Source organism: Anomaloglossus baeobatrachus, chromosome 10 (genome assembly GCF_048569485.1).
Source record: "Anomaloglossus baeobatrachus isolate aAnoBae1 chromosome 10, aAnoBae1.hap1, whole genome shotgun sequence".
In the NCBI taxonomy this organism is placed as follows: domain Eukaryota; kingdom Metazoa; phylum Chordata; class Amphibia; order Anura; family Aromobatidae; genus Anomaloglossus; species Anomaloglossus baeobatrachus.
In genome coordinates, this window is record NC_134362.1 from 31,263,199 (window position 1) to 31,281,113 (window position 17,915).

At 44.8% G+C, this 17,915-nt stretch overlaps 1 protein-coding gene across 1 annotated transcript in view; it reads right to left on the reverse strand.

The window, feature by feature from the left end:
* Nucleotides 1-17,915, reverse strand: part of NAV2 (neuron navigator 2) — a 242,878-nt gene that overhangs the window by 134,687 nt on the left and 90,276 nt on the right. Inside the window, 3 exon segments of the mRNA XM_075325589.1 lie at nucleotides 1,257-1,329; nucleotides 11,670-11,722; nucleotides 17,610-17,727. Coding sequence (XP_075181704.1) covers nucleotides 1,257-1,329; nucleotides 11,670-11,722; nucleotides 17,610-17,727 — 244 coding nt within the window.

Below are 17,915 nucleotides of genomic sequence, written 5' to 3' on the forward strand. Positions count from 1 at the left end.
GGGGGGGGGGGGACTCTCCAATAAGGTAGCCACTGCCCAATGAGTAGGGGGGCCACTGCCCAATGAGGGGATCTGCCAATGATGAGGGGGGCACTGCTCAATGAGGGGGGGCACTGCCCAAATGGGGTGGGCGAGAGGACTGCCCAATAAGGGAGGGGGTTCCTGCCCAATGAAGGGGGGCGCTGCCCAATGAGGGAGCAGCTCAGGTTAGCCTCATTGCTGGTGTCAGAACTTTGCATCAGGTGGACCCCTATCTTGATATCCCTTCATCTATGCAGCCATTTTTTTTTATTTTTAATATCCAACTGAATGATTAAAAAAAAAAAAAAAAAAAAATCATCTGCCAGATGACAATGTTAGGCAGTGGGGTAGGACTGATTATGAGAAAAAAAAAATTCAGAGAGACAAAAGAAAAACAAAACACTCCACACCACACTGGACACTTGTCTTTTTTAGCTGGAAAAAGGCAGAGGAGACCAAGTGGAGATGTAATTTGGGCCTAAAACTAAAAATGTGGTGCATGCAAATAATCAGGTTGGCATCATTTGCACTGTCACTTTGTTGTGCATGGCCCCAAAACAAGATTGGGGTCTAGCCATAATGCACTGAGCCACTACAAAGCCCAGCATGTTTAGTCACCAAGAGACTGAGCGCCATCATGAGAGACGTGTCCCAGGAGAAGGGACAGTGTTAGGCTACTTTCACACTTGCGTTCAGCGCATTCCATCACTATGGAGAATAGCGCAGTCCGTTAACGCACTGCGCTATTCTCCATAGACTTGTATGGACGACGCACTGTAACGCAAGTGTCTGCGTTGCATCCGATGGACGACGCAGCGTCGTTATTTTGACGCTGCGTCAGGAGGATGGAACGCAGCATGTAACGTTTTTCTGCGCTTGGCGGAGTGTCAAAAAAACGCAACCTGCAGGAATCCGTTAGGCGTCCGTTGTTTTTATAATGGACGCCTATTGTGGCGGATTCCGTTAGAATGCGTCATTTGACGGATTCCGTTAACGCAGCTGTCTTTACACAACTGCGCATGCTCAGATGTGTAAAGTCAAGGAAAAAAAGCTACAACGGATTGCGTTATTTTGTATGATCTGTAGCATGCGTTGTGCCACTATATGCAACGCATCCGTTGCATGCGTCACACAACGCAATGCTACGGATCCCGTCCAACGCAAGTGTGAAAATAGCCTTAGAAGTGCACTCAGCTCACAGTGTCATTGTGAAGAGTTGCCACACGTGCACTCACCCTCCGCTGACAGGCCTTGTATGTTGATTCCTTTAGCTGCCAGGAAGCTCAGGCAGGCATCGATGTTCTCAATCTAAAGAAAATAAAAGGTGACAGATTAAACACAGCGATATGACAGCTGGATTCACAGCGACTGAGGAATGTGCGGGCGCAGAGAGGAATAAGGAGCGCAGTATCACTCTGTATAACATTGAACAGTACCGCGCCTTCTGTCCTGTATACTGGGTGTAATCCTCAGTATCTGTATTATTCTGTATATATACACTGCACAGTACCACTTCTCCTGTCCTGTATACTGGGTGTAATCCTCAGTATCTGTATTATTCTGTATATATACACTGCACAGTACCACTTCTCCTGTCCTGTATACTGGGTGTAATCCTCAGTATCTGTATTATTCTGTATATATACACTGCACAGTACCACTTCTCCTGTCCTGTATACTGGGTGTAATCCTCAGTATCTGTATTATTCTGTATATATACACTGCACAGTACCACTTCTCCTGTCCTGTATACTGGGTGTAATCCTCAGTATGTGTATTATTCTGTATATATACACTGCACAGTACCGCGCCTCCTGTCCTGTATACTGGGTGTAATCCTCAGTATCTGTATTATTCTGTATATATACACTGCACAGTACCACTTCTCCTGTCCTGTATACTGGGTGTAATCCTCAGTATCTGTATTATTCTGTATATATACACTGCACAGTACCACTTCTCCTGTCCTGCATACTGGGTGTAATCCTTAGTATCTGTATTATTCTGTATATATACACTGTACAGTACCACTTCTCCTGTCCTGTATACTGGGTGTAATTCTCAGTATCTGTATTATTCTGTATATATACACTGCACAGTACCACTTCTCCTGTCCTGTATACTGGGTGTAATCCTCAGTATCTGTATTATTCTGTATATATACACTGCACAGTACCACTTCTCCTGTCCTGTACACTGGGTGTAATCCTCAGTATCTGTATTATTCTGTATATATACACTGCACAGTACCACTTCTCCTGTCCTGTATACTGGGTGTAATACTCAGAATCTGTATTATTCTGTATATATACACTGCACAGTACCACTTCTCCTGTCCTGTATACTGGGTGTAATCCTCAGTATCTGTATTATTCTGTATATATACACTGAACAGTACCACTTCTCCTGTCCTGTATACTGGGTGTAATCCTCAGTCTCTGTATTATTCTGTATATATACACTGCACAGTACCACGCCTCCTGTCCTGTATACTGGGTGTAATCCTCAGTATCTGTATTATTCTGTATATATACACTGCACAGTACCACTTCTCCTGTCCTGTATACTGGGTGTAATCCTCAGTATCTGTATTATTCTGTATATATACACTGCACAGTACCACTTCTCCTGTCCTGTATACTGGGTGTAATCCTCAGTATCTGTATTATTCTGTATATATACACTGCACAGTACCACTTCTCCTGTCCTGTACACTGGGTGTAATCCTCAGTATCTGTATTATTCTGTATATATACACTGCACAGTACCACTTCTCCTGTCCTGTATACTGGGTGTAATACTCAGAATCTGTATTATTCTGTATATATACACTGCACAGTACCACTTCTCCTGTCCTGTATACTGGGTGTAATCCTCAGTATCTGTATTATTCTGTATATATACACTGAACAGTACCACTTCTCCTGTCCTGTATACTGGGTGTAATCCTCAGTCTCTGTATTATTCTGTATATATACACTGCACAGTACCACGCCTCCTGTCCTGTATACTGGGTGTAATCCTCAGTATCTGTATTATTCTGTATATATACACTGCACAGTACCACTTCTCCTGTCCTGTATACTGGGTGTAATCCTCAGTATCTGTATTATTCTGTATATATACACTGCACAGTACCACTTCTCCTGTCCTGTATACTGGGTGTAATCCTCAGTATGTGTATTATTCTGTATATATACACTGCACAGTACCGCGCCTCCTGTCCTGTATACTGGGTGTAATCCTCAGTATCTGTATTATTCTGTATATATACACTGCACAGTACCACTTCTCCTGTCCTGTATACTGGGTGTAATCCTCAGTATGTGTATTATTCTGTATATATACACTGCACAGTACCGCGCCTCCTGTCCTGTATACTGGGTGTAATCCTCAGTATCTGTATTATTCTGTATATATACACTGCACAGTACCACTTCTCCTGTCCTGTATACTGGGTGTAATCCTCAGTATCTGTATTATTCTGTATATATACACTGCACAGTACCACTTCTCCTGTCCTGCATACTGGGTGTAATCCTTAGTATCTGTATTATTCTGTATATATACACTGTACAGTACCACTTCTCCTGTCCTGTATACTGGGTGTAATTCTCAGTATCTGTATTATTCTGTATATATACACTGCACAGTACCACTTCTCCTGTCCTGTATACTGGGTGTAATCCTCAGTATCTGTATTATTCTGTATATATACACTGCACAGTACCACTTCTCCTGTCCTGTACACTGGGTGTAATCCTCAGTATCTGTATTATTCTGTATATATACACTGCACAGTACCACTTCTCCTGTCCTGTATACTGGGTGTAATACTCAGAATCTGTATTATTCTGTATATATACACTGCACAGTACCACTTCTCCTGTCCTGTATACTGGGTGTAATCCTCAGTATCTGTATTATTCTGTATATATACACTGAACAGTACCACTTCTCCTGTCCTGTATACTGGGTGTAATCCTCAGTCTCTGTATTATTCTGTATATATACACTGCACAGTACCACGCCTCCTGTCCTGTATACTGGGTGTAATCCTCAGTATCTGTATTATTCTGTATATATACACTGCACAGTACCACTTCTCCTGTCCTGTATACTGGGTGTAATCCTCAGTATCTGTATTATTCTGTATATATACACTGCACAGTACCACTTCTCCTGTCCTGTATACTGGGTGTAATCCTCAGTATGTGTATTATTCTGTATATATACACTGCACAGTACCGCGCCTCCTGTCCTGTATACTGGGTGTAATCCTCAGTATCTGTATTATTCTGTATATATACACTGCACAGTACCACTTCTCCTGTCCTGTATACTGGGTGTAATCCTCAGTATCTGTATTATTCTGTATATATACACTGCACAGTACCACTTCTCCTGTCCTGTATACTGGGTGTAATCCTTAGTATCTGTATTATACTGTACAGTACCACTTCTCCTGTCCTGTATACTGGGTGTAATTCTCAGTATCTGTATTATTCTGTATATATACACTGCACAGTACCACTTCTCCTGTCCTGTATACTGGGTGTAATCCTCAGTATCTGTATTATTCTGTATATATACACTGCACAGTACCACTTCTCCTGTCCTGTACACTGGGTGTAATCCTCAGTATCTGTATTATTCTGTATATGTACACTGCACAGTACCACTTCTCCTGTCCTGTATACTGGGTGTAATACTCAGAATCTGTATTATTCTGTATATATACACTGCACAGTACCACTTCTCCTGTCCTGTATACTGGGTGTAATCCTCAGTCTCTGTATTATTCTGTATATATGCACTGCACAGTACCACTTCTCCTGTCCTGTATACTGGGTGTAATCCTCAGTCTCTGTATTATTCTGTATATATGCACTGCACAGTACCACGCCTCCTGTCCTGTATACTGGGTGTAATCCTCAGTATCTGTATTATACTGTATATATACACTGAACAGTACCACTTCTCCTGTCCTGTATACTGGGTGTAATCCTCAGTCTCTGTATTATTCTGTATATATGCACTGCACAGTACCACGCCTCCTGTCCTGTATACTGGGTGTAATCCTCAGTATCTGTATTATTCTGTATATATACACTGCACAGTACCACTTCTCCTGTCCTGTATACTGGGTGTAATCCTCAGTATCTGTATTATTCTGTATATATACACTGCACAGTACCACTTCTCCTGTCCTGTATACTGGGTGTAATACTCAGAATCTGTATTATTCTGTATATATACACTGCACAGTACCACTTCTCCTGTCCTGTATACTGGGTGTAATCCTCAGTATCTGTATTATTCTGTATATATACACTGCACAGTACCACTTCTCCTTTCCTGTATACTGGGTGTAATCCTCAGTCTCTGTATTATTCTGTATATATACACTGCACAGTACCACGCCTCCTGTCCTGTATACTGGGTGTAATCCTCAGTATCTGTATTATTCTGTATATATACACTGCACAGTACCACGCCTCCTGTCCTGTATACTGGGTGTAATCCTCAGTGTCTGTAGTATTCTGTATATATACACTGCACAGTACCACTTCTCCTGTCCTGTATACTGGGTGTAATCCTCAGTATCTGTATTATTCTGTATATATACACTGCACAGTACAACTTCTCCTGTCCTGTATACTGGGTGTAATCCTCAGTATCTGTATTATTCTGTATATATACACTGCACAGTACCACTTCTCCTGTCCTGTATACTGGGTATAATCCTTAGTATCTGTATTATTCTGTATATATACACTGCACAGTACCACTTCTCCTGTCCTGTATACTGGGTATAATCCTCAGTATCTGTATTATTCTGTATATATACACTGCACAGTACCACTTCTCCTATCCTGTATACTGGGTATAATCCTTAGTATCTGTATTATTCTGTATATATACACTGCACAGTACCACTTCTCCTGTCCTGTATACTGGGTATAATCCTTAGTATCTGTATTATTCTGTATATATACACTGCACAGTACCACTTCTCCTGTCCTGTATACTGGGTGTAATCCTCAGTATGTGTATTATTCTGTATATATACACTGCACAGTACCACTTCTCCTGTCCTGTATACTGGGTATAATCCTCAGTATCTGTATTATTCTGTATATATACACACTGCACAGTACCGCTCCTCCTGTCCTGTATACTGGGTGTAATCCTCAGTATCTGTTATTCTGTATATATACACTGCACTGTACCGCTCCTCCTGTCCTGTATACTGGGTATAATCCTTAGTATCTGTATTATTCTGTATATATACACTGCACAGTACCACTTCTCCTGTCCTGTATACTGGGTATAATCCTCAGTATCTGTATTATTCTGTATATATACACTGCACAGTACCGCTCCTCCTGTCCTGTATACTGGGTGTAATCCTTCAGTATCTGTATTATTCTGTAGATATACGCTCCTCCTGTCCTGTATACTGGGTATAATCCTCAGTATCTGTATTATTCTGTATATATACTGCACAGTACCACTTCTCCTGTCCTTTATACTGGGTGTGATCCTCAGTATCTGTATTATTCTGTATATATACACTGCACAGTACCACTTCTCCTGCCCTGTATACTGGGTGTAATCCTCAGTATCTGTATTATTCTGTATATATACACTGCACAGTACCACTTCTCCTGTCCTGTATACTGGGTGTAATCCTCAGTATCTGTATTATTCTGTATATATACTGCACAGTACGACTTCTCCTGTCCTGTATATTGGGTATAATCCTCAGTATCTGTATTATTCTGTATATATACACTGCACAGTACCACTTCTCCTGTCCTGTATACTGGGTGTAATCCTCAGTATCTGTATTATTCTGTATATATACACTGCACAGTACCACTTCTCCTGTCCTCTATACTGGGTATAATCCTTCAGTATCTGTATTATTCTGTAGATATACGCTCCTCCTGTCCTGTATACTGGGTATAATCCTCAGTACCTGTATTATTCTGTATATATACACTGCACAGTACCACTTCTCCTGTCCTGTATACTGGGTATAATCCTTCAGTATCTGTATTATTCTGTAGATATACGCTCCTCCTGTCCTGTATACTGGGTATAATCCTCAGTATCTGTATTATTCTGTATATATACTGCACAGTACCACTTCTCCTGTCCTTTATACTGGTTGTGATCCTCAGTATCTGTATTATTCTGTATATATACACACTGCACAGTACCACTTCTCCTGCCCTGTATACTGGGTGTAATCCTCAGTATCTGTATTATTCTGTATATATACTGCACAGTACCACTTCTCCTGTCCTGTATACTGGGTGTAATCCTCAGTATCTGAAATATTCTGTATATATACACTGCACAGTACCACTTCTCCTGTCCTGTATACTGGGTGTAATCCTCAGTACCTGTATTATTCTGTATATATACTGCACAGTACCACTTCTCCTGTCCTGTATACTGGGTGTAATCCTCAGTATCTGTATTATTCTGTATATATACACTGCACAGTACCACTTCTCCTATCCTGTATACTGGGTGTAATCCTCAGTATCTGTATTATTCTGTATATATACACTGCACAGTACCACTTCTCCTGTCCTGTATACTGGGTATAATCCTCAGTATCTGTATTATTCTGTATATATGCACTGCACAGTACCACTTCTCCTGTCCTGTATACTGGGTGTAATCCTCAGTACCTGTATTATTCTGTATATATACACTGCACAGTACCACTTCTCCTGTCCTGTATACTGGGTATAATCCTCAGTACCTGTATTATTCTGTATATATACACTGCACAGTACCACTTCTCCTGTCCTGTATACTGGGTATAATCCTCAGTACCTGTATTATTCTGTATATATACACTGCACAGTTCGATACATCTTGCACTAAGTATTTAGATATGGGTACATAGAGATTAGCGAGGGAAATGCAGCAATTAAAAATCATTTGTAGCTTCATTCATTTCCTAGGGGCAAAAATAGATTGGATGATTGCAAAAATTGCGAGGTCACGTGGTATTTTTTTCCCTTTGAGAACAGAAGTCACCGTTTAGCCACAACGGTTTACACAGCGTGCAGCTAATCGCCCCGAGGGACGACGCGGTGATTAATAGTTATAGTTCCCACGGATGCCGGCATGTACCTGGTGAGACGGCAATATACGGGCAGGAGGGGAGACCACGTTACCACTGTAAACAAGGCAAATCAATAAGAATGGCACGTACAATACAGGGGGGCAATCAGTGGGGGTAAAGCAGGATCGGAGGTAAGGTATTCCAGCCATGCGAGGACCGCGGGATGGGAACAGACGGCTGTGGCATGGAACGGTCATGTCAGGGATTCATGGCATGCCACAAATTGTGTTATCACAGGGGGCTCCGCACCAAAATAGATATCCCACAACTGTCCCTACGAGAGCGCGCCGGAGTCAAGACAAGTGTCAAACTGGAGACCCGACACGATGGCAACAAAACACCGGAAAAGGGACTTCTCCAAGAAAGGAGAAGCGGATTGAGAGTTAGATTCTCACAATGTGTCTTTAAAGGAGTTCACCAATTCTCAGGATAGGCGATAACTAGGGATGATTGAATACCTCAAATATTCGGCTTCGCGAATATTTCCCGAATAGGTCGCCGCTATGTGAATATTTGATGTGCAATGTAAGTCTATGGGAAGCCAGAATAGTTCCGAATAGTTGTTATTCGGGTTTCTCATTGCGCATTGAATAGTCAAATAGAGGCAACCTATTCGAAAAATATTCGTGAAGCCGAATATTTGAGGTATTCGATCATCCCTAGTGATAACTTATTGATCGGTGCAATGCCGACTGTTGTGAGCCGCAGCGATCAGCAGAACAGGGAGTGTTATCTGATGGCAGGTTGGATGTCTATCAGCCGCTCCATTGGGGCTGTCGGAAGCCGAGGGATTCCAGATTCACCGTGTAGTTAGGTTTTTGACTAATTTCGTAGTAAATGAGTTCACTGGACAAGTGGGAAAAGTTATTTATTACAGCACATGTGATCAAAAATCAACAAGAATACATAAATATGGTTACAATGCAACATTTCCACCCTTCCCAGGTCTTTATCCCAAGAGTTCCTAGGGGCCGGTAGTATGGTACAAAGAGTACGGATAAGACTACTTTCACACTTGCGTTGTGCGGCATCCGTCATGGTGGGAGGGAGGAAGAGGAAGGAAGGATCAAGGAGGAAGGAGGAAGGAAGGGGAAGAGGAAGGAGGAAGGAAGGGGAAGAGGAAGGAGGAAGGAAGGGGAAGAGGAAGAAGGAAGGAAGGGGAAGAGGAAGGAGGAAGTTAGAGGAAGGAGGAAGGAAGGAAGGAAGGGGAAGAGGAAGGAGGAAGGAAGGGGGAAGAGGAAGGAGGAAGGAAGGGGAAGAGGAAGGAGGAAGGAAGGGGAAGAGGAAGGAGGAAGGAAGGGGAAGAGGAAGGAGGAAGGAAGAGGAAGGAGGAAGGAGGAAGGAAGGGGAAGAGGAAGGAGGAAGGAAGGAAGGAGGAAGGAGGAAGGAAGGGGAAGAGGAAGGAAAGGGAAGAGGAAGGACGGGGAAGAGGAAGGAAGGGGAAGAGGAAGGAAGGGGAAGAGGAAGGAAGGGGAAGAGGAAGGAAGGGGAAGAGGAAGGAAGGGGAAGAGGAAGGAAGGGGAAGAGGAAGGAAGGGGAAGAGGAAGGAAGGGGAAGAGGAAGGAAGGAGGGAGGAGCAGAAGTGATTTTACAAGTTTCAAAACGTTATGCTGGGCATGCTCAGTAGAACGTGACTGAATCCTGCGCTGGAATCCATCGCCAGACGCATGACGACGGACTCAGCACCATAGACATTCATTGTGCCTCTTAACAGATCCCGACGGAATCTTGTGGAGTGCGTTTTTTTTACAGCAACAAAAAACGTTACATTGCGCGTTCCTCCCGCCCGACTGACGCGCCGCGGGGCGGATGCATCGCAAGACCATCCATTGCAATCCGCCCTTAATAGTAGCCTATGAGGAATAAACGGATTCCTGCAACGGTTACCGTAATTCCTCAAGGCGGCGGATTGCAACGGATGCCGTACAACGCAAGTATGAAAGTAGCCTAACACAATTCCTATCCGCCATGCTACAGGCCCCTAATACTTGTGGGATAAAAGCCAGGAAGGGTTAAAACGTTGCACTACGTCTCCATAAATCTTCCCATGTGTCATCTCTGCTGGAATAAAGAACTTTCTCCTCTTTGCAAATCAGCTCTCACTCTATTTTTTTTTAATAAGACGGGGTTCACAGATAACACCATGGTCATATCTGACACCAGGTTTTCCAAAATCTCGGAAAAAATAGGTTTACCATGGGGGAATTACTATTACATAAATCTTCAAAGTGCATGGAGTAAAACGTTCCAAATTTGCAAATGGCCGTACCAGACTGTCACCATCCGTGCACCCAGAAAAGCAGCCATATTATTTATTATTCCAAAGTATCCAATACCAACTATTGTTTTTCATAAACGAATTTCCAATGAATTTGCTCCTTGTAGACTTAGGCTATGTTCACATAGGGCTTTTTTGGTAAGTATTTTTCCTGACCAAAACCTGATCTTGTGGCAGGAAATCTCCTTTGAGTCATCTACGTTTTTGGTGCGTTTTTCATGCTTTTTTTTTTAGCGGCGTTTTTGGTGCAGATTTGGTGCAAATTTGCTGCTTTTTTTCTACAAAATGGGTTGTATCAATGGAAAACCACAGCAAATCTGCAACAAAGAATTGACATGCTCATTCTTTAAAAACCTGACCAAAAACGCAGGTATTTGCCGAAAACAGTCAGGAAAAAAACCTGATGTGTTTGAGCGTGTGTGCGTATGAGATTTCAGAAATCCCATAGACTGTAAAAAGCAGCTTTTTATTAGCATGGATTTGAAAAAAAACAAGGCAAATCTGCAGCTAAAAAACGCAAAAACTTACCAAAAAAAGCCCTGTGTGAACATAGCCTTAGGAGTTTAGGATTGTGCACCTGCCTGGAAATTCCCATGTGATCCCACACATGTAAATAGGATTTTCGGGGAGGGGGTGTTGTTTTTTGTTGTTGTTTTTTTTTTCGACCCCATTCACAAGAAGGAGAAAAAAAAATTTGGATGGCCATGCTATTTATTTTCAAGGCGTCGTTAGCTTTGGACTTCTGCCACATGAGCGTGTATGGCATGCTCACACCACGGTTTTTGCATGCAGAATCTACAAGTTCCTTTCTTTGCAATGGCTGTTGATGCACGCTGCATATTTTTCCAACACATTTTGCAAAATTGCATGAATATGTGACAAGTAACTTTTTAAAGCTTCCGATAAAGCAAAGCTGAGCCCGCTCTGAATGATGACAATCTACATGTGGACCCACGGCCGGTCTAGATTGATCCGATCCGGTCTCCTTTAAGTGCAGTGTCATCCAAAGCTGCAGAGTGAATGGAGGAAAGTTGATAGTTTGCGTCATTTACCCAGTAAATAGCCAAAATCAATGACCAAGAAGACGCAGACTCGAGGACCACCCTATAGTGCACAGTTTGTAGCCCCTAAGGTAGTGATATGGCAACAATATCTATCCTGATGTCAATAAGAGAGAATTACATGCAGCCCGGGCGCCTGTCAATCAGCAACACTCACCATTTGTGACCTGTTCTTGGGGCAGCCATTGATGTCTTCAATCTTCTCATTTGCTTAAAAAAGGAAAAAAAAAAAAAGAAAAAACCACAATGAAATTAGCAGCAAAGGGTCCGGAGTGTTACAGCTCCGCAATACAACAACCTAAGTGTGAATCACACACCACCGTACAGAGAGGTGGGGGGTTTCACAAGAGCCGAGCCCACCCCAGACAGCTGAAGAGAGGTCATCCAGGGAAGAGACAACTGTGCTCGGGTACGAAACCTCAGGAATCATCTGCTAATCCATCAGACGAGACACAGGAGCTGTCAGCGTATAGCGCTGGAGACACCGGAGCTGTCAGCGTAGAGCGCTGGAGACACCGGAGCCGTCAGCGTAGAGCGCTGGAGACACCGGAGCTGTCAGCGTAGAGCGCTGGAGACACCGGAGCCGTCAGCGTATAGCGCTGGAGACACCGGAGCCGTCAGCGTATAGCGCTGGAGACACCGGAGCTGTCAGCGTATAGTGCTGGAGACACCGGAGCTGTCAGCGTATAGTGCTGGAGACACCGGAGCTGTCAGCGTATAGCGCTGGAGACACCGGAGCTGTCAGCGTATAGCGCTGGAGACACCGGAGCTGTCAGCGTATAGCGCTGGAGACACCAGAGCCGTCAGCGTATAGCGCTGGAGACACCAGAGCTGTCAGCGTATAGTGCTGGAGCCGTCAGCGTAGAGCGCTGGAGACACCGGAGCTGTCAGCGTATAGTGCTGGAGACACCGGAGCTGTCAGTGTACAGCGCTGGAGACACCTGGAGTGTGAAAAGTGTGCAGGGTACTGACACCAACAAGACAGAAGTGTGTACGGCCTGGTCATCCACATCAGTCCCTGTCCCCAGAAGCTTACAATCAAATCTACTAGGTCACTAGAAGTTGGCCATAGACATTAACATTCATTAAAACGGATGGTTTCAACCAAAACGATTGTTCTGTTGAGAGCGCCATCGTCTGGAGGTCAGCTGTGTTCACAATATTCAACTGACCAGAAAGTCTCAATAACGTTTGCTCATTCATCAACAGGTGTAATTTAAGGAATTGTCCACTATTTTTATAATGATGACCTATCCTTAGGATCAATTATCAGTATCAAAATGGACGGGGTCCGACACACGATACCCCAATAAACTACAGTCATCAACCCGAAAGCGGCCAGATGTAAGCAGCGTATGGAGCTGAACAGGGTACTGCAGATCAGCTTCTAGTCTCTTCAATAGGAGTTGACCTGCAGCACCCATCAGTAGCCACTAGGTGGTGTATAGAGCTGTTAACCTCCGTACAGCCGGCCACTACCGGAGGTGATAACGGCAGATCGGAAAGAGGTACCGGGGGTCAGACCCCACAGATCTAGTCCAAGGTTAGGTCACCTTTATAAAAAGTAGTAGATAATGGCAAGTGAAAATAGCTATAACTATAATAGCCTTTCACAGTTTGTAAAAAAAAAACCAAACATGTTGGTGCCTTTTCTTTTTACTTTAAATCATTTTGTACATGCGTTTCAGTGTTTTTCATGTCCTATTGAAACAGAAAATCCTATGAGAAAAAGTGCAAGAAAAAAATCCGTTTTGGGGAAAAAAAAATCACCAAAAATAACACAAAATAGAAAATGTAGCTTGCAGGTCCAATACGGCACTTCCCTTAAAGTTTAGGGGCTTAATACATATACACTGAACAAAAATACACAAAAGACCTTTTTCTAGCAAATACTGTTCACAAATTTATCTAAATCTGTGTTAGTGAGCGCTTGTCCTTTGCAGAGATACTCCATCTACCTCACAGGTGTGACATATCAATATTCTGATTTAGACAGCATGATTATTGCACAGGTGCGCCTAAGGCTGGCCAGCATGATTATTGCACAGGTGTGCCTTATGCCGATGCTGACCAGCCTGATTATTGCACAGGTGTGCTTTAGGCTGGCCAGCATGATTATTGCACAGGTGCATCTTAGGCTGGTTAACATTGGCATGATTATTGCACAGGTGTGCCTTAGGCTGGCCTGCATGATTATTGCACAGGTGTGCCTTAGGCTGGCCAGCATGTTTATTGCACAAGTGTTCCTTAGGCTGGCCAACATGATTATTGCACAGGTGCGCCTTAGGCTGGCCAGCATGATTATTGCACAGGTGCGCCTTAGGCTGGTCAGCATCGGCATGATTATTGCACAGGTGTGCTTTAGGCTGGCCAGCATGATTATTGCACAGGTGCATCTTAGGCTGGTTAACATCGGCATGATTATTGCACAGGTGTGCCTTAGACTGGCCAGCATGATTATTGCACAGGTGCGCCTTAGTCTGGCCAGCATGATTATTGCACAGGTGCGCCTTAAGCTGGCCAGCATGATTATTGCACAGGTGTGCCTTAGGCTGGCCACAATAAAAAGGACACTCTAAAATGTGGCCTTTTAAAAGGAGAAGTGCTCACTAACACAGATTTAGGTACATTTGTGAACATTATTTGAAAGAAAAAAAAATCCTTGGATCTTTTGGCTCATGAAAAATAGGAGAAAAAACAAGTGTTGAGTTTATATTTTTGTTTAGTGTATATTTGGACAAACAGAATTCTGAAGACTTGGGGAACATCCACAAGGGACATGCCCGAAGCATCAACATACTGGAATTCTTACATATAAATTGACCTACAGTGCGGATTTTAAGGAAAGTCGATTTCTTTTGAGGATTTAGCCCCTTTTTCAACGTAGAGGGGTTTATCTTGGCAGAAATCCCCAGAAGCAGCAGCTCATGCACATGTAGAGCAGATTTTTCCGTGTAGATGCATTTGCGAGACATTTTTGACCTCTCAATTCATAAAAAGACTAAGCTCTGTACTCGGCTTTCTCAGCCGTCCCATGGAGAATAAATTGAGGTCATGCCCGGCCATTACTTCATATTGCGGGGGGCACGTCAGGGTCCTTCTATGCACCATGGGGGTCCAAATCTCCCATCACCCACAATATCCTCACTGATCCACTTTAACAACCCCTCAAGGTGAACCTGTCTGCACATTTATACATATAGAAGTAAGGTATGGCTTTAAAGACACTTGTCCCTCAATTTTCAATAAAAATGACTCCTTCATTGTAGACATTCGTGGGGCTAGTCATGAGAAATGTAGAATAGAAACTGCATGCAAATCAGGTTGAAAGTGCACTAAGGGCGTGGCACTGCACTTAGAAGATGCAAGCTAAATGCATAGTCACGCCCCCCGTGCACTTCCGACCTGATTTGCATACGACTTCTACACTAGATTACTCACAACTGGCTCATCCGATCTCTACAATAAAGGTATCATTTTTACTGGTGGACAAGCAGCTATGCAATCACATTACTAATCTCATATGTAAAAACGGGCCCACAGGTTCCCTTTAAGGACTATCAACAGGCAAACAGTGAGGCCTCAAAAAGATGGCGACAAATTGTGCAGAAAACTGACTACAGTGATGAAAATGTGGAGGAGACAGTGAAAGAGTGACATTGATTTGTATAGCTGTCAGCAGTTTGTAATGTGATCTTCAGGGATCTAGGGAGAGTGTGCTGTTACTTGTAGTTCTCCAGACATAGATATCAAGAGGGAAGTCAGGAAAAGTAATAAAATATATCACTCAGAATATTTAAGGAGCTTATACTTGTGTATATGGCCACGCATGGTGTCACCCCAGTGCTGTATATGGATGGAGTCCACGATTTCAGCCGGGAAGGTTCTCACGCCTCCTTCTTATGGTCAATGGCTGACAATCCCGGGATAGGCCGTGGTTTGCACAGATCACACAGCGTTGTCCTTCCAACAACCTCCCAAGTAGTCAGCTATGACACAGGATGAATCCGTCCCCGCACACTTCACAGCCGAGCGTGATCCTGCACCACACACAGAGCCAAGATCCCAATGTGGGGGACAAGTCAAAACGGCGCTGGAATGCCGGGAAAGTGTTCATCACACAGGAAGAAACCTGCACGGCCCTGACCAAGACGTCTGAGGAGGAGAACAAGCTGTGCAAACCACAGAGGCCATCAGGTGTGACTATGGAGGGCGTCCCCGCTCTCTCCACCGCTCCACGAGAGGTTCCACAACTGCAGCTTCACTCTACTAAAGAGAATAAAGCTGAGCTGCAATACCAGACACGACCAGTAAAGCGCTGTGGCGCTGTTTATATAAAATGCAGCCATGTGTTTCTAATCCTGAATCATCCCTTTATTGGAGTTGTGGCTTCCCCACAGTTGCTGGCTGTACACCACATTTTTAGAAAAAAAAAAAAAATGCTGCATTTTTACCAGTGTTTTTTTTTTTGTTTTTTTATGTGGCCGGGTGCATTTCAGTCTATAGAGCAACAAAGGGCTCTGCATAAAATGTTATTTTTGTGGTATATTTTTATTGTCTGCGGTGCAGATGAGCGAAAAGATTTGCAGGACAAAAACCACATTAGTTGTCCATGGCCACCGGAGAGGAGCCCGGCAGACTGCCTCCTACCTGCCGGCATTCCCGGTGCCTCTTCTGATTTACAGGCCAGGAACGATAATATCACGAATGACGTCACACCGGGCCTGGTCCCTCAGGAGAGGCGCCGGGCCTGGTCCCTCAGGAGAGGCGCCGGGCCTGGTCCCTCAGGAGAGGCGCCGGGCCTGGTCCCTCAGGAGAGGCGCCGGTCACTGATCCCTCAGGAGAGGCGCCGGTCACTGATCCCTCAGGAGAGGCGCCGGTCACTGATCCCTCAGGAGAGGCGCCGGTCACTGATCCCTCAGGAGAGGCGCCGGTCACTGATCCCTCAGGAGAGGCGCCGGTCACTGATCCCTCAGGAGAGGCGCCGGTCACTGATCCCTCAGGAGAGGCGCCGGTCACTGATCCCTCAGGAGAGGCGCCGGTCACTGATCCCTCAGGAGAGGCGCCGGTCACTGATCCCTCAGGAGAGGCGCCGGTCACTGATCCCTCAGGAGAGGCGCCGGTCACTGATCCCTCAGGAGAGGCGCCGGTCACTGATCCCTCAGGAGAGGCGCCGGTCACTGATCCCTCAGGAGAGGCGCCGGTCACTGATCCCTCAGGAGAGGCGCCGGTCACTGATCCCTCAGGAGAGGCGCCGGTCACTGGTCCCTCAGGAGAGGCGCCGGTCACTGGTCCCTCAGGAGAGGCGCCGGTCACTGGTCCCTCAGGAGAGGCGCCGGTCACTGGTCCCTCAGGAGAGGCGCCGGTCACTGGTCCCTCAGGAGAGGCGCCGGTCACTGGTCCCTCAGGAGAGGCGCCGGTCACTGATCCCTCAGGAGAGGTGCCGGTCACTGATCCCTCAGGAGAGGCGCCGGTCACTGATCCCTCAGGAGAGGCGTCGGTCACTGATCCCTCAGGAGAGGCGCCGGGCCTGGTCCCTCAGGAGAGGCGCCGGTCATTGATCCCTCAGGAGAGGCGCCGGTCACTGATCCTTTTATAAAAGGCATGAGTATGAATTTATTTTTTTTAGAGGGTTTTTCCTCTTCGCCCTCTCTACAGAACCGGAAAACATCATAAACAGAAATGTATGGATACTACTGTAAATTTAAAAAAAAAAAAAAAGCCACCAAAAAAGTTGTATAAAAAAAAAAAAACACTATAAAAAAAAAAAAAAAAAAGAGAGAAAAGCGTAACTGTTTGTGGTCAGTTTTTCACATGGGTGCGTTATATTCTGAGGGGCTATTCACCCGGCAGGTTTTATTTGCTGACTGAAAGTGTACAGAAAATAAAAATGGATACCTCTGCTACACTGAAACATCTTGGAGACAAAAGGGGTTAATGGGTCGGCAAAAAATAAACGGACAGCACAAAGCGCAGGTCGGACCCGCTCCTCTTACAGATGCCGTCTTGTAACTGTAGGAAGTCCCAGGATTTGGGGCTGGAAGTCTTTACCCCTGAATGACTGCCTTGTGAGACACCACGGCCCCGCGTCACTTACCCACAACCTGGATGATGTCCGCCAGCAGCACGCCATCCGTCACATCCTGCTGCAGGTCTTTAATCAGACGCTTGTGCCCGGATTTTGCCAGGTAGTGGTTTGCCCAGTCCGTGTAAATCTGAAAGAGAGAAACACTTGAGTGAGGCTCTGCCGAGTTCTCCCCGGATTATGCAGACAGGACCCAGACGAGCGAGGGGCCCATTAACATTCAGGAGAGGTCTCATCTACATTCGCTCTCCAATACCAAGTGCTTTTCTTGTATGGAGCTCGCCGACATCACAGCCCTGGATGAGCGCGGCTCTACCA